The 24,222-nt window shown below is 48.5% G+C and overlaps 3 protein-coding genes across 3 annotated transcripts; all 3 read left to right on the top strand.

The window, feature by feature from the left end:
* The first annotated feature begins 2,482 nt into the window (after positions 1-2,482).
* Positions 2,483-3,678, top strand: LOC127346027 (uncharacterized). Its single transcript, XM_051372561.2, has 2 exons — positions 2,483-2,893; positions 2,993-3,678. The coding sequence occupies exons 1-2, from the start codon at positions 2,483-2,485 to the stop codon at positions 3,491-3,493; spliced, it is 912 nt and encodes a 303-aa protein (XP_051228521.2). The 3' UTR covers positions 3,494-3,678.
* A 2,023-nt stretch (positions 3,679-5,701) lies between these two features.
* On the top strand, positions 5,702-12,353 carry LOC127338965 (uncharacterized). Its single transcript, XM_051364891.2, has 7 exons — positions 5,702-5,837; positions 8,828-10,093; positions 10,206-10,279; positions 10,523-10,755; positions 10,870-10,956; positions 11,518-11,617; positions 11,712-12,353. The coding sequence occupies exons 1-7, from the start codon at positions 5,702-5,704 to the stop codon at positions 12,150-12,152; spliced, it is 2,337 nt and encodes a 778-aa protein (XP_051220851.2). The 3' UTR covers positions 12,153-12,353.
* A 1,947-nt stretch (positions 12,354-14,300) lies between these two features.
* Positions 14,301-20,501, top strand: LOC139838306 (uncharacterized). The gene is made up of 4 exons (XM_071827714.1): positions 14,301-14,312; positions 19,862-19,946; positions 20,023-20,076; positions 20,164-20,501. The coding sequence occupies exons 1-4, from the start codon at positions 14,301-14,303 to the stop codon at positions 20,499-20,501; spliced, it is 489 nt and encodes a 162-aa protein (XP_071683815.1).
* The last annotated feature ends 3,721 nt before the right edge of the window (positions 20,502-24,222 follow it).

The raw sequence follows: 24,222 nt of genomic DNA, 5'->3' as shown, positions 1-24,222 counted from the left end.
AATCAGATGTTCTGTGCTCTAAAGAGTTAGGAGCATATACCAGAATGATTCATGTGATGATCACTGAACAACAGTAAGAATATCCCTGAGTACTTTAGAAGAACCAAGGATATTAGTTTTGTATGGGGAAATGACAAACAAATCATTGTAAGGTGTTGCACCGATATTAGTTTGGTCACATATAAAAATGAATTTCAAATCTCAATTAGGCTAAGTGTTCATTAGAAGGTATCACAATGCTAGATTTAGATGAGTTCTAAATATTGTGACGGATTCTACAAACGAAGGCAGAGTATGTCATTGTTTTGACAATGACTGAGGATGTAAAAGTCGAGGAGTTCTTTGAGAACTTGGTGTAGTTCCGATAGTGTCAGAACTTTGAAGCTATATTGTGTGTGACAATATTAGTGACATATTTCAGACCGCGGAATTAAGGTTCCACCAGAAGACTGAACATATATGATTAATGCCGACTCATTTGGAAAATGAGTGATGCGTTGAGACGCAAATGAATTACAAAATACATACGTTTCTGAGCGTGTCAGAACCGTTGACTGGAACCTCTCCCGTGAGCAAGACATGATAAGCACCAGAAGGCCAAGGCGTTATATCTTTACATATGTAAACTAGATTATTGACTCTAGTGCAAGTGGGAGACTGTTGGAGATATGCCCAAGAGGCAATAATACAAGTGGTTATTATATATCTTTGTGTTTATGATAAATGTTTGCATACCATGCTATAATTGTATTAACCGAAATATTGATACATGTGTGTTATGTAAACAACAAGGAGTCCCTAGTAAGCCTCTTGTATGACTAGCTTGTTGATTAATAGATGATCATGGTTTCGTGATCATGAACATTGGATGTTATTAATAACAAGGTTATGTCATTAGATGAATGATATAATGGACACACACCCAAATAAGCATAGCATATGATCATGTCATTTAGTTTAACTTGCTATAAGCTTTCGATACATAGTTACTTAATCCTTCGACCATGAGATCATGTAAATCACTTACACCAAAAGGGTACTTTGATTACATCAAACGCCACTGCGTAAATGGGTGGTTATAAAGGTGGGATTAAGTATTCAGAAAGTGTGAGTTGAAGCATATGGATCAATAGTGGGATTTGTCCATCCTGATGACGGATAGATATACTCTGGGACCTCTCGGTGGAATGTCGTCTGATTAGCTTGCAAGCATGTGATTAAGATCACAAGAGATGACATACCACGGTATGAGTAAAGAGTACTTATCGGTAACGAGGTTGAACAAGGTATGGAGATACCGATGATCGAACCTCGGGCAAGTAAAGTATCGCGTGACAAAGGGAATCGGTATTTTATGTAATTGGTTCAATCGATCACTTAGTTATCATTGAATGTGTGGGAGCCATTATGGATCTCCAGATCCCGCTATTGGTTATTGGTCGGAGAGGAGTCTCAACCATGCCTGCATAGTTCACGAACCGTAGGGTGACACACTTAAGGTTTGATGTCGTTTTAAGTAGATATGGAATATGGAATGGAGTTCGAATGTTGTTCGGAGTCTCGGATGGGATCCAGGACATCACGAGGAGGTCCGGAATGGTCCGGAGAATAAGATTCATATATAGAAAGTCATTTTCTAGGTTTAAAAATGATTCGGTATTTTTCTGGAAGGTTCTAGAAGGTTCTAGAAGAGTCCGGAAGAAATCACCATGGAAGGTGGAGGGACTCCGCCCACCTTGGCCGGCCAGCCTAAGGGAGGAGGAGTCCCAGGTGGACTCCTCCCCATGGTGGCCGGCCACCCCACCAAAGGAAAGGGGGGAGTCCCACTCCCCCTAGGTTTGGCCATATGGAAGGTTTTGGAGTTGGGGTCTTATTCGAAGATTTTGACCTAAACCTTGGGGATCCACCTATATAATGAGGGAGAGAGGGAGGGGGGCAGCCACATTGTTGGCCGCACCACCAAGGGCAACCCTAGCCGGCCACCCAAAGTGTCCCCTCTCCCAAACCCTAGCCGCCCCCCTCCTCTTCCTTCTCCCGCAATGCTTAGGCGAAGCCCTGCCGGAGTTCTCCACCACCACCGCCACCACACCGTCGTGCTGCCGGGATTCCGAGGAGGATCTACTACTTCCGCTACCCGCTGACGTCGTCATCAACACCGAACGTGTGACCGAGTACGGAGGTGCTGCCCGTTCGTGGCACCGAAGATCTTCTACGCGCTTTTGCAAGCGGCAAGTGATCGTCTACATCCACCACGAGATCTGATCTCGTTAACGCTTTGCGATCTTCAAGGGTATGTTGATCTTCACCTCGTTGCTACCATCTTCTTGATTGGATCTTGGCATGTTGTTCGTTCTTGCGATAGGAATTTTTTTTGTTTTCTATGCTACGAATCCCAACAATTACCAGATCTTTTTCACATGTTAATCTATGACATCTTTCTCCCTTGTCGTTTGTTTTGTCCGATGTGTCTCCTCCTATGTTAATGTATGGTCATATTTTCTGTTTGTACACATATTTTATTGTCATATTTATAAAATGGCAGAATACAAAGTCAAAGAGGAGCAAATTAACATCCAAAAAAAGAGACAAGAGAACATGGACAGCCGAGGAGGAGAAGTTACTTATTGATATTCTCCATCAAATGAACGACTCTTCTTGGAAAGTAGACACAGGTCACAAGTCTGAGTATCTCACTTACATTGAGAAGGAAATGGCTAAAGTACTACCACATGCTGATCTCAAAGCTGATCCACACATCAAGTCAAAAGTGAAGATTCTGAAGAAGCAACTTTCATATGTCCTAGAAATTATGCAAAATGGCAGTGGGTTTGGATGGGACGACGAGATGAAGATGGTAGTTGGAGATAGAGACACCTATATGGGTTGGGCAAAGGTGAAGTTGTTTTCTATTAAATAGAGAAACCATGTTGTTAAGTTCTATTGTTTGTCCTTGTCTAAGTTTCTAATTTACATTCATGGTTTCTTTTTGTAGTCCCGTGAGGGAGCAGGTCCTTTGTACATGAAGCCCATGGTCAATTTTGACAAACTTTGTGAGGTGTATACCAGTGATTTGGCTCAAGGAGGAAGTGCGAAGGGTCCTGGAGAACATGAAGTGGCAGAAGATGAATCTCCTGTAAATGCAGAACCCACTAGTGAACCTAATGAGAAGAATGCTGCTCAAGCACGGGATAACACCAACCCTTCAGGCAATTCGAGGCAGGGTCGTAAGAGAACGTACCCAGATGATGAAGCAGCTGAGTTAGGACTTGTAAGTGTATCTAATACACTTGCAAAGTTCTTAGAAGCGGAGCAGGAGAATGCAAAAACCATGAGTGGTTTACAGAAGGCATTGTTTCATGAAGCCGAAGTTCATGAGCAAACGTCAGCCAACAGAACCAAGTTACTTGATGTTCTGCAGAATCTGGAGGATCTCACAGACGACGAAGTCGTCATGGCTGTTCGTGTCATTGGTCGTGACGCTGGACAAACATAACTTTTCTTAAAGATGCGTGAGAAGTACCAAGTGGTGTTTGTTCGTCAGGAGCTCGAGGCGGCAAAGAAGTAAATTATTCATGATCAGATTTAGAATAATTCACTATTGTTTGTTTGCTTATTTTAATTCTACAATGGTACTAGTTTTGTGCTTTTTAGAACTCATCAATGGAGGTTATTTTCATATGTTGATCAACTGGAGTGTATTGTTCTCCTGTTATGTCTTATTTTGTCTCATTTCTATCTGCCCAGGATTGTACCGTGGTCAATTTATTGTGGTATGACAACATGTCGGTTTATTTTGCTGTATGAACTTTTCTTATTTTTCTTTGAGATCAACTTTTCTTGTTGGCAACACCAGATGTTGCTGAGTGGTCACAGGTTTCATGTGTCTTGATTTAATGGGTTGGTATACAGTCTCTTCACTTGTTTGGTTGACCGAGAGGCTTGCAAAAATTGAGTTTGCTACATTCTGCACTTTTAATTTCTGATACTACACTTTGCTCTGTGGCTGCTGCAGTGTCGGTTGGGCAAAAGAGAAAGAAATCAATCTGATGGATACAACAGATGGGAAAAACGATTGGGCAAATCCCCATACAATTCCCATCAAATAACAAACAGTGGAATGGGAGTAAATGATAACTTCCCCTGCCCATTACCCATCCGAACTCCCTGCCTCTAACTCCCATTCCCCTGCCTTCCATTTACCAAACCTAAAAGTAGCTTATGTCAGTACCATGACCTAAAAGTCAAATATTGTGTGTTCCATCTCCCCAGGTATACAGTTCCCAGCTATCGTCACAACACAAGATGAAACTCCCCACAAGCAATGAAATCCACATTGCAAACTGCTAATGAACTGACTAGACCGGGATGAATACAATCTTCTCGTGACCCATGGCCAAGGCGCCCTCCAGATTCTTCACCCTATGTGAAGACTTGCCCATTTTTAGTGACCAAAGCAGCACGTTTGACCCCACAATCCACATGATACACATCAAGAACTAAATTGGACTCCAAGGGCTTCGGCAGTAGGACATCATGCCTCACAGTTGACCTGACGACTGCATCTGAACCAGCTCCTGCAGAGTTTTCACAGATAACTTCACCCCACACATAAACGTCGCCTGAAGAATCAGAATCATCCTGGGCAGAACCGTGACTCGATGTACTAGGCGCACTTGAAGTGCTTACTCTGATAACATCTGAAGAAACTCCTTTAGTGAGCATTTGCCAGTTGTCACATCTGATCCCAAGAGACTATGGTTTTAAGAACAGTACTGACACATATGGACTGCTATCACACAGGACTAAAAGGAATGGTCAAAATTTGAATGACCTGCACATACATATTTAGCAACAATTAGTTGACAAAAATTCATTGTATAACCAAAATTTGATATAACACAGTAAAGTAAATACAAATAAAGTTATGGGAAGAAAGATAAGTGGAAATTTTGGACGCTATGGTCACAATGGGCAGGTTTATGGGGCACGAAACAACAGTACCTTTTTTCTTCTCCGTTTTGTGACGGTCTTAATTAAGAAAAACTGCACCGCTGTTACTACTACTGCACTAATAATTTTCCACGGTACTACTGATTTGAGATCGACTATTCACCAAAAAAATATGCCTTGTATACCATGACATGTTACATGCTCACAAAATTATTTCACAAAACCGACATATTTTATGTCAAGTGTAAAAAGACAAATTTGGTGCTAAACTAGTCCATTTCATGAGACATTTTTTATCTTTTTTAGAAAGGGCATAAAAAATACAGTATCGGTTTTATGTGAAACTATAACTGCACACATTGAACATGTTCCTCTACATGCAAAAAAAAATCCTAATTTTTTTGAAATATGTTTTATACATACCGGGATCAGTTTTGATTTTCCGCTATTCACCATCATACCGAGATAATAAGTACTCTCTTCGTTTTTATATATAAAGCCACCATGTGTTTTCGAGGTAAAACTTTGATTCATAATTTACGCAACATAATATGAGTTATATGCCACCAAAATCATATCATTGGATTTATATTTAAAAGAAGATGTTTCGAGTGATATGCTTTTGGTGTTATATAACTTTTTTATCAATTAAATTTTTAGTCAAGGTTTTGGCACGGAATACATAATGGTCTTATATACAAAAAACAGAGGGAATAAATAAATCTAGTCACGTAATGGGCTCGAGTTCGGGATGTCGGGGCAGCGTCCCCACAAGGTGGACTGCGCAGATGGCTTTGCGGCGAGCAACGTGGCGGTGATGGTCACATTGATTCCATTAGGATTAGTTGAGGCGGGTAGGATGTCACCTGACTCCTTCTCTAGTCTAGGTATGATTTGTCGCTTTGACCGCTCCAAACTCCCAACAAAGAAAACGTCCTAGCATGCACCTATGTATCTGCCTTTCTGTGGGGGGCGGTCGTCAGGTGTAAGCCAGGGCCACCTTCAGTCTCTCTCACACGTACTCTCAATGGTTCGTGTGTCAGCAATCTACCTACTCTTTTTGTCTCAAAAAGTCAAAATATAAGACACGATTTTTCTCACGATATTTGATATACAATTTTAATCACTAATACATGATTTGGTATGTATAAATGGTTTCGTTGCATCGGTCTTGCAAATTACTTCCATCTATGTTTTCTACAAATATATTATAATGGCGGAAGTTATATAATTTGTTGGACAGCCAAAATTCAGGCCGCCTTATGTTTCGAGATAGAGGAAGTACTAGTTTAATCACTACTCTACATGTAATTGAATTCTTATTATGTATTTACATTACTTTTTCATACCTAAGATAAGATGTAACATCAATCGACTAGTTCTCGGTCAAACGAGAATTAGCATAGTTCTTGATCAATTGCGCTACACTTGGAACTCCAAATTAGCATGAATCGTGAGGGTTTCCCCTATGAATACGACCTTTCCGCCTAAGTAGGTTAAACGAGAAAGATAACATGCTAATTTTATTGGTCGTGTGTGTGCGATATCTTTTAGGGTGCTCAATGCCAAAAATACTATGTTGTGGTTTTTCTTTTCTTTGAGTCCTTTCTATAAAAGTTTGCTCACCAACATTTTAATGCACCGGGCCTTATCCATTTAAAAACAAAAACTACACATGAATATATTTGGTATCAAAATGAAGTTCTTCAATGCTTTAATGAATTATTGTAAGTATGGAATCAGAGTGGAGAGGTTGATATGTTGTAATCGTGTCTATTCATTTTCAAGTTTGTTGTTAGAATTTAAATGTATTATTTTTTATTATTAAACTAAACTGCAAATAATTGCTAAAATCCTAGATCTCCCTTTTATTTTTTCATATTTCATAAACTATTAGGGTTGGAAATATTATGGATGGAAACAAGGAAACTTCCAAAAGGGGGCAATCCAGGTGCCGCCCAGAGCCGACACCTCATCCCTTGCGCTTGGTTGGTGGGTCCTGGCGTACTGAAATATGGGTTCCACAGGTGGCCTCGCCTCCGCCCGTGAGACTCCTCGAACACTAATTCGACACCCTTAAATGCTTGGTCAATTTATTTTTTTAAAGCCTGGCCGAGCTCCTTTTGGCAAGAGAGGGCAAGTAAGAGTGCGTTTTGTCTTGACAAGAAACAATTTCACCCCCCAATCAAACTAGAACCCTATCTCTATTCTTCCCTCCTGCGCCGCCGCTCTCCCTCTCGTCTCCTGCGCCGCCTCTCTCCCTCTCGTGCTCCGGCAGGAAGAGGGCCTCAAAGCTGGGGGAAGGGAGAAGGCGATCGAGGCGGAGGAGTGGTCGAACGGGGAGGGCGGAGGAGGGGTCGGGCGGGAGTGGGCAGTGGTGTTGTGTGCGGGAGCTGGCGGGCTAGGCGACGGCAAACGGAGCGAGCCAGTGGTGAAGATGAGCTAGGCGGCGGCTACTGCAGGTGGACGACCAGCCACGGTATGTGTCCCATGTCCCCTTCGATTTGGCTAAATTCAGTTTTCAGATCTGATTTCCTCATCTGTACCATGTCCATTTCGATTGTTGAACATGTGCATTATGATTTGGAAATAGTTTTAGCAACTATATGTGTTATGCTGCTGTCAATTATAGATTGTGCATTTTGGTAATTTACTAATTTATGGTAGAATAAATGCATTGTAGATGGGTAAGATGATGTATAAAAGGAAAAAATGATTAGGGGAGCTGTTGTGTTTGTTGTTTTTGCTGCAATGGTTATAGTTGTTTGAGCTATAAAAAGGAAAAGAATACCATGTATAAGCTATGCGCCAATGCATGAAAGGGGTTGGCAGTGAATGGAGCATCTCAATTGTAAAATTTGGTAGCCCGATGTCACATGTAGAAATATGTTAAGATTCGAAAGAGCTCCTTTCTTTAAATTTTGTAACATAATGAGGAATCGCAAGTTGCTAGAAGATAGTGTTCATTTAATTGTGGAGCAACAAGTGGCGATGTTTTTGCACGCCGTTGAACGTAACGTTTGCAATAGGGTTGTGGCAACCAATTTTGGTAGATCATTTCCCACAATCTGCATATATTTTAAGCGTGTCCTTCATGCCATTGGTGAGCTATGTAATGAATATATCAAGTCACCATCATCGTAGACCCGAGAAAAAAATAGGACAAAACCTTCGGTTTGACCCATATTTAGCTGAAAATATTTCTTAGCTATTTAGGATACACTTCGTATCATTTAATATATGTCGCTGTATAGTATTGTATTGAATCTATTGATGGTACACATGTGAGAGCATTTGTTACTATATAGTTGAATTTGGACTACTTCGATGACTATTATGGTCATATGGATTTAATTGTGTGTTATGTGATCTGCCATATATGTGTTATGCTTGTAAGAATATCCTTGTTACTGCTTATTGCTGAAAATACAAACAAAGTGTTGCTGAATTTTTTATTGGTATGATGTTAGATGCAGGAGGTATGTTCACCATAACTATGAAAGAGGTGGGCTGAACCATAGTTCTGCCATTCCGTTCCACGTTTTTAGTTCCAACCAAACAAAAAAACGGTACAATTCTGTTACTCGTTTTTGTCCGAACCGAACAGGGGAACGGGACCGTTCCATGATGTTGGAATGGAACCATTCCATTCCATCCCCGGGTTCTTAAACCGAACACATCTTAAGAGAAACAGAGTTGGTAATATCACTATTACTACCTTTATCCATAAAACGATGTTGAAGATTTATCTGAATTCGGATGTATCTATACAGTAATTAGTGCCTAGATAAACCTAAAACTAGAACTAACCGTCACATCATTAATTCATTATTATTAAAAAAGTGAATATGTTCTGATAATTTCTGGGTTTGTTTAGGCCATTGTATCGGTGGCTGCCGAGACACGCCGCCGGCGCACCTGCTGCAGCACCTGATGATCTTGGCGGGGCGGGGCGGCTCTTCTTCTTCCTGGAAGAGCTTAGCGCAGGCAAGCCAGCCGCCGTCGTCGCCTCTGTTCTCCTCGTCCGAAGGAGGCCGTGGTATGGCGCCACCTTTCTCTTCTTCATGGATACCGGCACCTAGCACAGGGACGGGGCCTCGTGCTGTCGTGGACGAACAAAGCAACGTCAACAGCACCCAACGTAGTCCCACGGGCACCACTGTCGACAACGTAGAAAGCAACGCCGGCGGCAGCCACTACAATCCCAGGGGCACTAGCAACGGCCGTGTCGTCCTCGTAACAATACAAAGCCACGCCGACCGAAGCAACAGTAATCACAAAGGCACCGCCGCTGACCGCCGCAGGGCAAGCTCGAGGTCACTCCAGATCACCTCTGTCAACGTGTCGGGCGAACCTGCGGGTACACACCCTGGCGCCCAAGAAAACAACCAGCTGAAGCATGTGTTCCCCGCAACGCCGCAGAGCATAGTACGGGAGAGGAAGAGGACGGCCTCCCGCTTGGCGGCCTTGCCGGCATCGACGACAACAAACAGCGCCGCTACCAGGCGCAACAACAACAGCAACACGGTGGCGGCAGCACGAGCAAAGAAGCACACCGTCCTGACATGGCTGATCGACGCCGGGGTGCTCAAGGAGAAAGAGAAGCTCCTCTACATGCCTGAGTCGGAGCTCGCCGCGGCCGGCAACAACAGCAACGGCGGCGCCGCAAAGGGCGTCACCGGCACAGTCACCAGGGCCGGCATCCATTGCAGCTGCTGTGACACCACCATGCCCCTCCCGGCGTTCACCTCCCACGCCAGCCCCGGCGCCAAGACCTCGCAGTCGGCGTGGGAGCGTGTCCGTCTCATGTCTCGCAAGCCGCTGCTGCGGTGTGTGCAGGAGGCGTGGGAGCGGGAGCGCGTGAGGAAGTTCAGCGCGGAGGAGAAGGCGAAGGCGGCGCTGGAGCAGGCCGCTCCCGAGGGCATCAATGGTGAGGTCGACGGGGACCAGAGCGACGACGCGTGCGCCGTGTGCGCGGACGGTGGGCAGCTGCTATGCTGCGACAGCTGCCCGTCGACGTTTCACCCAGAGTGCCTCGGCGTGCAGGTCCCCGAGGGCTCCTGGATCTGCCACTACTGCCGGTGCTTCCTGTGCCTCGCCAGCGACGGCGGCCTGGCCACGTGCCACCAGTGCGCTCGCAAAGGTAAGCAATCAACCATGATCGTGATCATGACCATGATCTTTCTTTCTTTTGTAAGACGAGACTGATGAAAATTGCTGCACTAACGACGACTCTGAAATATGCATACATGCAGATCACGAACACTGCCGTCCGTCGCTGTTGGCCGGGGATATGATCGGCTCCTATTGTAGTGAAACCTGCAACAAGGTGAAACATACTCCATCATACATTTTCTCTACAGTCTACACATATCATATTGTTGTTACAAAAGAGAAAAATTCAAACTTCTTCATGATCAACAACTGCATATAATGTTTTTTTTTTTCAGTAGCTCTGTTTTAGGGAAGATAACTTGATAGTACTATTGTTAACAAACCTGACCATAGTAGTGTCACATTGACACAGACAGTGTGAGCCTTCATCTCGATGTATTGTTTGTGTTGATTTCAGATGGCTGCGAGGCTGTCGGAGATGGTGGGAGCCACGAACGGCGCTGACGGAGATGGCTTCTCCTGGTCCCTGCTGAAGATCCACAAGGGCTCTGCAGCAGACTGCTCGGCCACCGTGATGGAGTGCAATGCAAAGCTGGCGGTGGCATTGGGCGTGCTTGGCGAATGCTTCAACCCTGTGAAGGACCGGCTGACCGGCATCGACATGCTCCGCCAGGCCGTCTATAGCCTCGGGTAAAGCTAAATGCTCTCTGCAAAACAAGATTCATAGTGACACTGCTATCTGAAGACCTCAATTGCTTTAGTGTTCCTGAACCAATTTCTGATGCGTTCTGAATCGTTGGGCAGATCGGAGTTCAAGCGGCTGAGCCTTGAAGGGTTCTACACCATGGTCCTGGAGAAGGCCGCAGAGATCGTCTCGGTCGCCTTGCTAAGGTAAGAATGTATGGGTTCAGTCTCTTACTTTGTTTCGTCAAAAGAAAGACGAAAAATAACTCTTCATGTGGTTAATGGTGATGATTTAAGGTTCGTATATGTGCCTCATTTGCTGTGCGGGTTAGTTTCTATCCCTCACTGAGTCACTGGGCCTAGGCAGGAAGGGTTCCTGGGCACATGTGTTTCTATCCCTCGCTGGGCCTGCCTAGTAACTTGCTTAAGCATTATGGCACTGACAATGAATTGAAAATAGTTCAGACACAACACCAAAGCTATAAGTTGCAGACGAGGAAAAGAACTACAACTTCCGGTATCAGAGCTCCAGGATATAACAGCAGAACATGCCATCTCATTACATCAGACACGGTCGAGCAATATCATAGAGTCTAAAAGCTAGCAGGTTACATGGACATGATATTCAGAGTTATACATGATTTAATCTGTAGTGACTAGTTGTGCTAGACGTGCTACCCTTAATTTGCCCTTTTACCGCTGAAAAATACTAGTATTATAGACAGATGAACACGCTGATATACGTACGTCTCTGAATATAATTTGCAGGTTCCATGGCAGCAAGCTGGCGGAGATGCCGTTCGCGGGCACGCTGCCGCACTACCAGAGGCAGGGAATGGTGCACCGCCTCGTCAACGCCGTCGAGCAGGTGGCCGTTAATTTCAACATACTATGATTCAGAGATCGCCCGTACGTAAGCTCGATCTGTTCTGGTGCCTGAACATTTCCTGTGTTGCTGTCAGGTGCTGGCGTTGTTGCAGGTGGAGACGCTGGTGATCCCGGCGGTGCCGGAGGTGGCGGACACGTGGAAGCGGTCCTTCGGTTTCGCGCCCGTGGACCCGCGTCTGAGGGAGCATGCCAAGCGGCTCAGCATGGTGGTCGTCAACGGTACCACCCCGCTCCAGAAAACCATCGTCCTCGCCGCCGCCCCACCAGGCCAGCCACGCGGCGAGGAGAGCCAGGCTGCACCGGCGGCGCCGCCGTTGAGCGAGGACGAGCTGGCGTTCCTGGAGATGAGCTGGCCGGCGTGCAGCTTCACCGACCTCGTCGCCGGGATCGCGTGCTCCCCGCAGCCCTTCAGCGCCGACCCATTGGCCGCCGCCGTCAGGGGTGGTGGGGGAGCTAGCCCCGGGAGGAGCGGCCGACGGTCTTGCGGCGGCGGGCAGCTCGGGTGGCGGCTGTAGAAACATCAACGTGTTCCAGATGCCTAGCTAGGCCGCGGCTAGCTGCAGTCTCCTGCTCGGCATCAACAAATGAATGATGATCGTGCGTGCTGAACTGCTAATGCTGCGCGCGAACAACGGGATTTCTGAAGAATTTGGTGCGACTTGTGTTTTTCTGAGTTGACAGCAGAATTTGGTGTGACTTGATTCCGTTATGTTGTTCTGCCAGTGCACTGCTCGTCGAGACTTATTTGTCCTAAATGACTTTTTAAAACTTTAAATCAAACTTTTAAACTTCTATGGTTCTTTTTAGTCACGCTATTTAAAATGGTTAAACTGAAGTGGAGGTCAAGCCACATTGGTTGACTAGACTGGAATGACTTAGCCGTTTTTGGGCAAAAACGGCTAGATCAGGCCATTTAGGTTGGCAAATTTCCAAAAATCTTGGACCCTCGGAGATTTTTTTGTAGACCCTCTAGGTAACAAAAAGGTCACACCATTTGGTATGGCTAGATTTAAATGACTTAGTCATTTTAGCACATATTTTGAGCAACCTTGCCAACCAAAGTGGTGTGACCTCAACTTTAATTTAGCCATCCTGCATGGCGGGACTAAAAAGGTCCATAGACATATTAACGTTTCAAAAGGGGGCAACAAATAATCTAAAGTTTTGAAAAGGGCCATTTAGGACAAAGAGCTCGTTCATTCGGGGCTAGATGGTATGGGATGGATCCAAGTGTAGCTTGAGTGGGGCCTACACCCCCACTCAAATTTTAGAATCCCTATTGTACTTGTTTAATTTTTTAAAAAAATTAGGATTTTATAAATTTATACAAGGAATGCCATCCGTCATTTTATTTGCCCCCACTCCTAATTTTTCTTGGTCCACCTTGTCGAGAAGGCGAAGAAAAATGCTAAGTGTTACAAAAGATTTTTGACATTGGCGGCGGCTTGGGAGGCAAGAACGTCAACTTTAGCCTTGGCCTGAAGGGCCATGATGAGCACGATGTTTTCTCTAGTTGTGCTTGTAGTTGTTGCTTTCGACAATCCTTTCTTCGTACGTCACGTCGGCCAAAGCACTTCTTGGTCTCATTTGCACGCTCCGTCGGCATCAACTCCTTCTTCAGCTTGACTCGGGCCTTAGCCTTGTCCTTGTGGCCAGGGCCAGCGGCGGTGGCGGAGGAAAGCTATGGTTGCCGCAGCAGCATCGATGAATCTCATGAGGTGGTTGTGGGGGAGGGAGTGGCTTCTATGCCACTGATGGGCAGGCCCAAGGAGGTCAAGAGGGGATTTATGCAAACGTGGGCGTTGTCCGCACGGTCGCATTTCAAGCCCAAATTGGGGCTGGAAATGGGTCACCTAGACAAGTTCGCGCCGCTTGGTCCATCTAGGTCATGAGCACGGTCGCTGGAAATGGATGCCTTTAGATGTAGATTACCTTTATTATTCCAGTGTTTCCGAACCGTGTGGCGCACTTTTTTTAAACGGAACTCTTGAATTATCCCAAATTTGAATTAACGAAGCTATCAACCAGCTAGGAGAAGTACACTACAAGAACCTTCTCAGGATGCCAACTACTTAATACAAGCACATCGAACAAAACAAGACAACAAAGTAGCAAAGACACAATCCGAAGCATATCACTTGCATCCATCAAGATATCCATGTCTTTTGTTGCTTGGGGAGGCATCGATACTATCCAAACCACCAGACCCGTCGCATCACAACTGACCATTAGGGTCCCCAATCATGAACAAGAACCACACATGATGCAAAAGTCAAAAGGAAGGGCCTTCACAGACGCTTCCAAGGGGGAGAATGGTCCCGAAGAACATCGTTGTCGTCGTAGCACGAACCAAAGTCGTGCAAGGTTTTCACCTAGTCCCCAAAACACCATCCCTAGACCTCGAACATGTCACCTACCATCCAACAGACACCATCCAACGACTTTTGAGATGAAACCACCAGTGTCACCCATGGCATGGCTAACGAAGACAACCCCCTAGGTTTTCCGCCGGCCGCCCAAAAAAGGATATTACCATATAAGTAGCCATGCCGACATCAATGGTGAAATGAGAAAACAAAAGAGATGACGTAGAGACTACGCAACCACTTTAAAGGCAACTGCCACGCTAAGACACAAAGAGGCGGACCAACAAGCCGGGAAGGATGGGCTTCAAGGTGATGCCTTCAAGAAGGAGAACGGCACCCGCAAACGTCGCCATCACCTCTGGTGAACACTGTCAACCAGGGCTTTCACCAAGGCACCATCCATTTCCTAGAGTCTACCAAAACCGTGAGGCGGCTTAGAGGGAGTATCAACTAGCTACTGAGCCCTACTCTGGGACAAACACACGGTGTCCCGACCCCAACCAAGAACACAAGTATCACACATGCAAAGAAGCCGTGGGCGCTTGGGAAGATTTGGTTCGTGAGCCCAAAGCCAAGCCTCGCCAAGTCTGTGGACATATGGAGTCCCTAGACCAGAGCATGTTGCTTAGCCCCGCGACACGCGGCCTAGGAACCCTATCCCAGAAAGCCGGCCAGGACGTTGCCCACTTCGACACCAGCCTATCGGAAGCCCCGTGAAAAACTAGCCTGGCTTGGATCCAGGTTGAGCTCAAACTCAAGCAACTACGGAGGCATGGTGGCAGAAGGTGTCCTACAATGAGCGCAATAATCCACAACCATAGAGCACCCACAGATTCCGAAGATCCTGCCAGGCCCCGCCAAGCCCAGACTTGGCCACCACCGTCAAGCACGCCCGCCACTGTTGACGGCTAGAGGCGATGCGCATATGCCATCAACGCATCCACTAACTTCGCTGCCCACCACAGCCGGATCTGCGCCGACTGGGACCGACACCACCATGTAACACCGCCCTAGGTCGACGACCGCCCCTTAAAGGTCTGCTAGTGCTGGAGGAAAGCAAAGCTCGCGCAGTACCCGCAATTGGCAGTAATGGGATAGGGGGAGGGAGCGAAAGGTTGTGGCCTTGGAGTATGGGGACGCCCTAATCACCCAAGGGGAGGGGACGGCGGGACGAATGGAGATGGATGTCGTCGTGGTGAACGAGCAGATGCCATAGGATGGCTTAGATTGGGGCCGAATGGACGCAAGAGGATTCGGGGGAGGGTTTGCGATTAGATGGGAAGAACTTCCGGATGCTTTCCTCAAGAACACAGCCAGAGACCGGTACACAAGAAGAGAGACAAGAGGAAGAACTCTTTACTAGATCGCTAGCTTCATTGATCACAACATGGTTACAAGTTCTGTCTACACACATTCCATCGTGCCCGCAAGGAGGGCTGCCCCCTCTCCTTATATAGGGGAGAGGGTGGCTTACAGTGCAAGAAACCCTAATGGCATCTTTGACTGGACAAACTACTTTACAGAGTTACTGTACAAAGCTACTTTAATCATAGATGACACCGGGGCCTTCTTTTATCATAGAAGCTGACGTCCTCCGGCTTCTTTCTCCGTCACCTCTCTCTTTGGCGCCGTGGCTCGAATAAAGTTACTTTGCTTAGCTCATCCTTGTCTTCTTGCTCCGAAGAGAATCTTTGACCAGTCCTGCCGACAGGCTCTCCTTTCCGGTATCTTCTTTACCGGGTTCCGGCATACCCCTTTGGGGATACCGGCCTAGCTTTGCTTTCCCAAATTCCTACCAGGCTTCCGGTAAGAACATTAAACCGGTATCTTGATGGCTCAAACCATCCGGTTTGGCATGCCTTTGGCATACCGGGGGTTATCCCCCCAACATTAGTCCCCGAAGCTGGTATAGCCTGGAGGATTCTATCCTACAGACCATGCCAGGTTCTCATCTCTTTAAGATACCGGTTTAATCACTCATGTCTTGAGCTTGGTTCCGGAACCTTTACCCTTGTTCTTTCTCTTCTCTTTGCAAGGCTCGTTCCGGCATCTCTCTCTTCCGGTATCATGTGTCTTTACTCCTTCCTCGGCGAAGTCGAGAATATTTTGGGCCCCGCGCCTGACAGAGACATGCGCACTGTATCTGACGCGCCAGTGTCCGTTGTCACATCGCTTCGACTCCCGCGCGCCCATTTAATGCACCGCTGCGGATCCCACTACCTCTTCGGGATCCCGTGTGCACCTCCGTGTGGCTCCCCACTTCCTCGCGTGTATTCCCTCGCCACGTGGCGGCCCAAGGCGCGAACCGTCGCGGGCCGCGAGGCGAACCGCCGCGGCCCAGCGGTTTCCTGCCCACCTTCTCTCTCCTTTATAAGCACAACTGCCCGTTCCTCTTCTTCTTCTTCGCATTCCCATCCTTCGCGCACAGAGCTCCATGCCTTTGCGCCTCCGCCGCTCTCCGTCCGCCGTCGCTCGTTCAAGCTCCGGCGCCCGGCGAACTCACGCCGTGCTTCCGCCGGACTTCGCTGTACGGAGATCTTCGGCAGCAACTTCATCGCGCCCGCCGCATTTGCGCTTCTTCGCGAACTTCTCCGCCTCGCCGTCGACGGTGCTCGCCGGCGACCGCAGGTCCGCTCCGCCGCCAGCAAACACTTCCCTCAGCGACTGCGCCGCTTAAGGTTGGTACCAATTTCGTTTCACTCGCCCTCTGCTTGCTTTTCAGATCTTGGGTCTTTGGTGTTCTTATTTCCTCTTTTTCTTTGGTTTTCTTCTTACTCGTAGATCTTCACGCGGGGTTCAAGTCTGGGATTTCTGTTTTTTCGCCTACCCTTGCAATGTCTGACGAGGAATCTTCCTCCGCCTCTTCTTCTTCCCTTTCTCTCAAGCGCCGTAGACCATCTTCCGGCGAATCCACGGCTTCAGATCCGATGGAGACCGATTCCGGCAACCAGCAGGAATCCGGTAGCCTCCAAGAGTCCGGTGGCCACCTAGAATCCGGTAGCTTTAGCCAAGCTTCCGGTAGCCAAGAAGCAAGTAGCTCTGGCCAAGCCTCTAGCAGCTCCAGCCAATCTTCCGGCGAGGAGCCTTCCCCAATCACCCGCGGAGCCTGGATGGGCTCCAACGTTACTGAGTTTGAGATCGATTGGTTGTACCGGTCTCGGAGGATTCCGGAAGGAGTTACCTGTCGGATTCCTGATGACGAGATCGAACCAGATCCCGAAGACGATGAATACGTTGTTTTTCTTGCTCACTTTGAGCGTGGCTTCGGCCTTCCTGCCTCCCCTTTTTTCCGGGAGTTTCTAGATTTTTACGAACTCCAACCTCACCACCTTCCTGGCAACGCCATCTTCTATCTTTCTTGCTACGCCACCTTCATGGAGGCCTATATCGGCATTCGTCCCACTCGTGAGACGTTTGCCCGCTTCTTCAACTTGCGGATTAATTCCGTCCAGGGCAAGGAAATTCCTAAGCCCAAGCCGCCCGTGGAGTGCGGCTCTTGCATAGTTGGCTCCCGCCAAGGGAGCCCTTTTCTTAAGTTTTCCGGCCTCGAGTCCTGCCGCGCCTGGCAAGGGACTTTCTTCTATGTGAAGAACAGCGACCGCGCCAATCTTATCAATCTTCCTCCATACCAAGAGGGGCCCCCTAACAGAACCAACTGGAGCTACAACCCGAAGACGGACCACGCCGAAACCAACCGGGTAGTACGCTTCTTGGCCTCTTTGAAGAAGGAGACCAACATCTGTTCTGACGATATCATCCGGACTTTCATATCGCGCCGGGTGGTTCCTCTGAAGCGCCGCGCACATAGGATGAGCGAGATGTATGGCCCTGGCGATCCTACCAAGATCACAGGCCGTCCTCTCAGCAAGAAGGACGTTGTTCGGAAGGCTAAGCAGATTTGCCAAACTGCTATGCCATTTGCCTGGGAATGGGGCCTCCTTCCCCTCAGCTCTTCTAACCCTCCGACTCAAGAAGTAAGAGATTGCGCAATTTGGGGTTGTTTTTGCCGGTAACTTTTTGCTTTTATTAACTTTCCTTTTTATCTTGTTTCAGGCCAGGGACCGCTTCCCTCTCATCCAAGCAGAGCGGCGAGGAACTCTCCGGAAGCGCGCCCTTGACTCCTTCGACCCGGATCCCTACATCTTTTGGAAGGATCTGAAGATGGGCAAGACTCCGGCTGCGCGCCTTGGCCGGGACCCGCCGGAGCCAACCGGAACCTCCGACGACCTGACCGTGCTCGAGGTACTTTCTTTTCCGGTTCCCTGTATTTTGCCGCTATTGCTTTCTTGCGAATTGCTTCTTAGCCATATCCAACTCACAGATCCACGAGCGCGTGCCGCCCCTGCGCGCCGAGGCCGGCTCTGGGTTTGTGGACAAACTCATGGCCCAGGGCCAAAAGAATAAGCAGCCGGCATCTACTGCCGGCTCCAGCCATGCTCCTCCCTCCAAGCGCTTCCGGACGGAGCCCGTGGGGGAGAAGGAAGTGGGCGTGCGCCGCTACGGACGCAAGGCGATGCCAACCGCTTCCGGGTAATTTTTATTTTCCGGCTTGCCTCTTTTTTGCCAAGTTCTTTTTCCGGTTGCTTTTCCTCAACCATTTGTCTTTTCTTTTTCTCAGCCCCGCTCTCAAGCTTGGCCCAAGGCCATCGGGCTCTGAGGGATCCGCAAGGACCTCAACCCCTCCTCCTCGCTCAAGCCCGGCACCATCTGGTGCCGCTTCACTCTGCCTCCCTTTCGGGGGGCACAACAAATTCGGGGCGTGCGGCCCCTTCATCGTCAGATCACCGCACGGAGGAGGATCTTTCCTTCCTCCCAGAACACCAGGACACCGGCGCCAGCAACATCGGCGCCGGAGAAGAAGAAGCTGCCGGGCGGGCGGAGCCTCCTGCTCCTCCCGTCCCTGAAAAGACAACTTCCGCGCCGGAATCTTCCGTGCCGGAAGGTTCCAAAACGGGTGACGCTCCTAGCGCTCCCCCTTCTCCACGAACCATCCTTATGCCTCCGCCAGACGCTCCTCGCGCCCAGCCCTCCAGGGCCGCTCCTAACGCGCCGCCGCCCAAGACCTCCGGGGCCGCCTCTACCGCGCCGCCGCCCAAGCCTTCCAAGCTTATCAAGGGGAAGGCGACGGCCTCCAGCGCCCCTTCCGGCGGCCAGCAGCCCTTGGTGCTGCACGTCTCCAAGGCCGCCAAAGGTGCCGCCATGAAGGCCACCGGCCTCCTTGGCCGCATCACAGAATTTCAGCGCCAAGGCCGGGACCTGGGGCACCTTCTGCCCTATGCCCAAAAGTGGAACGCCGCGGACATGACTCCGGCGACCCGCGGAATGGGCAAGGACAGGCTGCCGGCACCTGACCCTGTCGGGGACCGGTCTTCCGAGGAGCACTTTATGCGGCTTCGCAGCGCCGTGAAAGAGCTCGACAGCGCGTGGTACGATTCCACGAACAATCTGACGGTACGTTCTACTAACTTTTCTCAATCTTTACCTGTTTCTTCGTTTCCGGCTCTGTTCTATCTTTTCTTTAGTTTCATGCCGGTTTCTCTCTTGTCTATCTTCCCAGTCCCCGAGTTTTGTGGTGAGAGCGCAGCTCTTAGCGCAAAACTTAACTTAAGAACTTAGCGTGAAACCGGCACTGCCAGTCCCCGAGTTTCGGGTTAAACACCTTCTTTTTAACACACAATTTACCTTAGAAACGCGCAAAACCGGCACTGCCAGTCCCCGAGTTTCGGGTTAAGAACTTTGTTCTTAGCGCAAAACTTATCTTAAAACGCGCAAAACCGGCACTGCCAGTCCCCGAGTTTTGGGTTAAGAACTTTGTTCTTAGCGCAAAACTTAACTCGTTTCTTCTTTTTCTTGAACAGCTCACGGCTGACGCTCGGAAGGCCCTCTTCGAGGAGCTTCTATGGGAGCATCGGGAGCTCGCTGAGGCACATGATAAGTGCCAAGGTAAGTTTTTGTTCTACCGGCATCTTTGTTACCGGAAACCTTTTTCCTTGTGACATTTACAATTTCTGTTCAACAGTGATCCCGGAAGCTTCCATCGATGCTCTCAAGGAGCAGCTCGCCGCCGCCCAACGTACGATTCTCTCCTTTTTCCTTTGAACTTGGTTTCTTTTCATTTTTACTAGTATAACCTTGTTAACACTCTTTTTCCCGGTTACAGGGGAGAAGGACCAGCTCAGCCGGCAGCACCAGGAGGAGCTGAACGCCCACAAGACCAGCTACCAGGAGCTCAAGTCTCAGCTCATTCAGCTGGGGCTTGACCACGCCAAGGCCCTCAAAGCCGCTGAAGTGAACGCAGCGGCCAAGTTGGACGAGGCTCTGGAGGATGCCTGCAATGCCACTGTGGTATTGCGGGCAGAGCTGGAGGAGATGGCCAAGGCCCGGAAGGGTGCCGAGGAGAAGGCCGCGCGGCTGGAGGAGGAGCATAAGGAATGCGATCAGTTGATCCTGCAAACCGACACACTCGCCCACCGTAAGTTCTTTTCTTTTACACTTTGACTACTGCATATGAGCCTTTTTTCCTCCGACCCCATTTTCTTTCCGTTATCTTTCCTTCCGGTCTCTTTTCTTTCCGGTCTCTTTTCCTTAACCTTTTTCTTTCTTTACACAGGCCTCTTTCCGGACTCTCAGAGGTACGCCATCAAGAAGGTGGACGCGCGCCGCAAGGACCAAGGCCGAGCGGATCTTACCGTGCCATGGACGCCCAAGGACCATCTGGTCGCGCTTAACGCGCGGGTGTCCCATATGCGCGCCATAGACCGCAATTTATCGGACATCCCTGATGTAGCTACCCAGCTCTTCAGGACTTTATGGCCTGGCGAAGAGGTGCCGGACACCTTCTCCCTTATCAGCGATCGTCTCAAGGGCGCCGGCAGGAGGATCCGCGAGTGGCAGTGCTCTGCTGCCCGCGCTGGAGCGGACTCCGCCCTCCGCGTCACCTGCTCCTGGTACCCGGAGCTCGATCTGGACGCCCTTACCGGCGTGCGTGAAGACGCAGAAACCGATCTGGACCCGATCCTCACCGCTAAGCGGCAGGATCGCGCGTACCACATTGCGGAGTACGCCGACATGCGCACCTTCATCCCTCCCCCTCCTGACGTCAAGGACTATCTCGACGAGGAGGAGGATGAAGCCGAGGAAGAGCTCCTGGACGACGTTGATGCTGGCGACGCACCTCCGGAAGCTCCTGTTGCCTGATTACCTGCTTTAAGATTTACTTTGTCTCGCTGTTTGGCCCTGCGTGCCTTAAAACAATGTTCCGTTAAATTCGACCCCGGTATGCCGGGGCTTATGATGTAAAACCTTAAATTTGCTTTTGGTTGTGGCACAACAGTTTATGCCGGTAAGTTATACCGGTAGCTAATTATCTTATGTTTGCCTTAGCGTGTTTGCTCTTGGTTTTGACTTTGTCCTGCACTGCAAAGATTCCAAATCGTTTCCGCATCCAATTTGATGCATACTTGGTTCTTTTGCCTTGGCTCTGCCTGCCTTCTCTGGGCGTTCTTTGGCGTATGAGCACAAGGTTCTTTCACCAAACAAGCATCTTCTTGAACTTAGAAATAACTTTGAAATTTTGCAAAAAACCGGTTTAACCGGGGTTAGTTAAATTTTCCGGATTGTTCTTTCCTGCTCTCCCTTTTCGCAGTTCATGTGCTTATCCCCTACCGGTTTATCTTGCTTGCCATGAAGCCGGTTTGCGGACAGCAGCAGAGTCGAAGACTCCGGTAGGATTTAGCACACTACTAAACCGGAAAGAAAAAACATTCAATAAGCAACCGGTAAACTGAAAAAATAAACAAGTTACATGCAACCTTATTGGGGTAGTCCCCGAGATGTATTTAAGGTTCCGGCATCTTTTATTCATAGGATATAAGGTACAAAAAGGAACTTCTTACACCACCACTTCAAGAGTAGAAAGGACGCAACAGAGCTACGTTCCATGGACGTTTGCTCTCCTCTCCGGACCTGTCCGCCTTTCCTTTTTTCCACTCCTGTGCATCGATTAAGTAGTATGCATCATTGTGAAGCACCTTGCTTACAATGAAGGGACCTTCCCATGGTGGCAAAAGCTTATGCCGGCCTTCAGTGCGCTGCACCAGGCGAAGCACAAGATCTCCTTCCCGGAAAACTCTTGGGTTAACCTTCCGGTTATGATAGCGTCTTAGGTTTTGCTGGTAAATGGATGTTCTTGCCAGAGCCAGCTCTCTTGCTTCTTCTAGCAAATCCACATCATTTTCTCTGGCCTCTTTGACCTCTTGCTCAGTATAGAGCTGTACCCTTGGTGAATCATGAATGATGTCGGTTGGTATGACCGCTTCTGCTCCATAAACCATGAAGAAAGGAGTGTATCCGGTAGACCGGTTTGGAGTTGTTCTTATACTCCACAAAACTGATGGTAGCTCATCGAGCCAACATCCCGGTGACTTCTCCACTGCATCAATGAGTCTAGGCTTGATACCGGAAAGCACCAAAGCATTCATCCTTTCCACCTGGCCATTGCCTTGTGGGTGTGCCACTGAGCACAAATCCAACCGGATGTTGTTGTCTTCACAGAACCTCTTGAACTCACCTTGAGCAAAGTTGGTTCCATTATCAGTGATGATGCTGTGCGGGTATCCATACCGCAAGATGACATCTTTCAAGAATTTCACAGCTGTATGCCCATCGCACTTTGCAATAGGTTTTACTTCTAGCCATTTGGTGAACTTATCCACCATGACCAAGATGTGGGTCATGCTGCTTCTTGCAGTTTTGAATGGGCCAACCATGTCGAGGCACCAAACGGCGAACGGCCATGTTAATGGTATTGTCTTTAAACCGGATGCTGGGGTATGATTTTGCTTGGCGTACCTCTGGCAGCCGTTGCATTTTCTTACCAAATCCTCAGCGTTTTCCAAAGCAGTGGGCCAATAGAACCCATGCCGGAATACTTTTGCCACTAGCGCCCTTGATGAAGCATGATGCCCACATTCCCCTTGGTGAATTTCCTCAAGCATTTCTTTCCCTTCTTCCGGTTCCACACATCTTTGAAGGACACCGGTAACGCTTCTCTTGTACACCTCACCGTTGATGAATGTGTAAGCTTTGGACCTTCTTTGTATCCTCCTTGACTCGTTTTCGTCAGCCGGCAAGGTGCCGTTGATCAGGAATTCCTTAATAGGTTTAACCCATGACGGTATCTCTCGAACCAGAAATACTGGTGCATCTATCTCCATGCTATCCACCAGCATCATTTCTTCCGGTATGGGTACAGCAGTCCCCGAGCTTACTGGAGCAGTCCCCGAGCTTGCCGGAGCAGTCCCCGATCTTGCCGGAGCAGTCCCCGAGCTTGCCGGAGCAGTCCCCGGGTTCCCTTCATCGATATCCATGGGTACTACGTGTGACTCCGGTACAAAAATTGATTCCGATTCCGGGCTCGGTTTGATCGATGGCACTCTTAAGTGAGCCAAAGCTATTCCGGGAGGAATTTCTTGCCTAGATGAGCCCAGCTTGGACAAAGCATCCGCGGCTTCATTTTCCGCGCGTGGTACATGGTGAAACTCACAGCCTTCGAAGAATCCGGCAATCTTCTGCACGTGAAACCGGTACGAGGCCATGTTGGCATCTTTTGCATCCCAATCTCCGGAACACTGCTGTACCACAAGATCTGAATCGCCATAGCAAATGATCCGGTGTGCACCAATTTCTTTTGCGACCTTAAGCCCATGTATCAAAGCTTCATATTCAGCGACATTGTTCGATGCCCTGAAATGCACCTGCAAACATACCGGAGGTGGTCTCCTTTTGGTGAAGTAAGCACCACACCGGCACCTAGACCCTCCTTGAGCTTGGATCCATCAAAGTGCATTTTCCAGTATTCTATCCTCTGATCTGGCGGTTTGTACTGCATCTCGGCCCAATCAACAAGGAAATTAGCTAAAGCCTGTGATTTTATGGCATCTCTTCTTTCATACACCGGCACGTATGGTGATATCTGGATTGCCCATTTTGCAATCCGGCCGCTGGCGTCTTTGTTGCACATGATGTCGGAGATTGGTGCTTCACTTACCACCTTCATGGGGTGCTCCTCAAAGTAATGCTTGAGTTTTGTGGCGGCCATGTACACGCCATAAGTCATTTTCTGGAAGTGAGGGTAGTTCTGTTTTGAGAGGGAGAGCACCTCGCTCAGGTAGTATACCGGCCTCTGGACGGTTTTTCCTTCCTCTTCTCTTTCAACTAC

Source organism: Lolium perenne, chromosome 3, assembly GCF_019359855.2.
Source record: "Lolium perenne isolate Kyuss_39 chromosome 3, Kyuss_2.0, whole genome shotgun sequence".
NCBI classification, from domain to species: Eukaryota; Viridiplantae; Streptophyta; class Magnoliopsida; order Poales; family Poaceae; genus Lolium; species Lolium perenne.
Note: the sequence above shows the minus strand (reverse complement) of the source record. Positions and strands in the feature narration are given on the sequence as shown.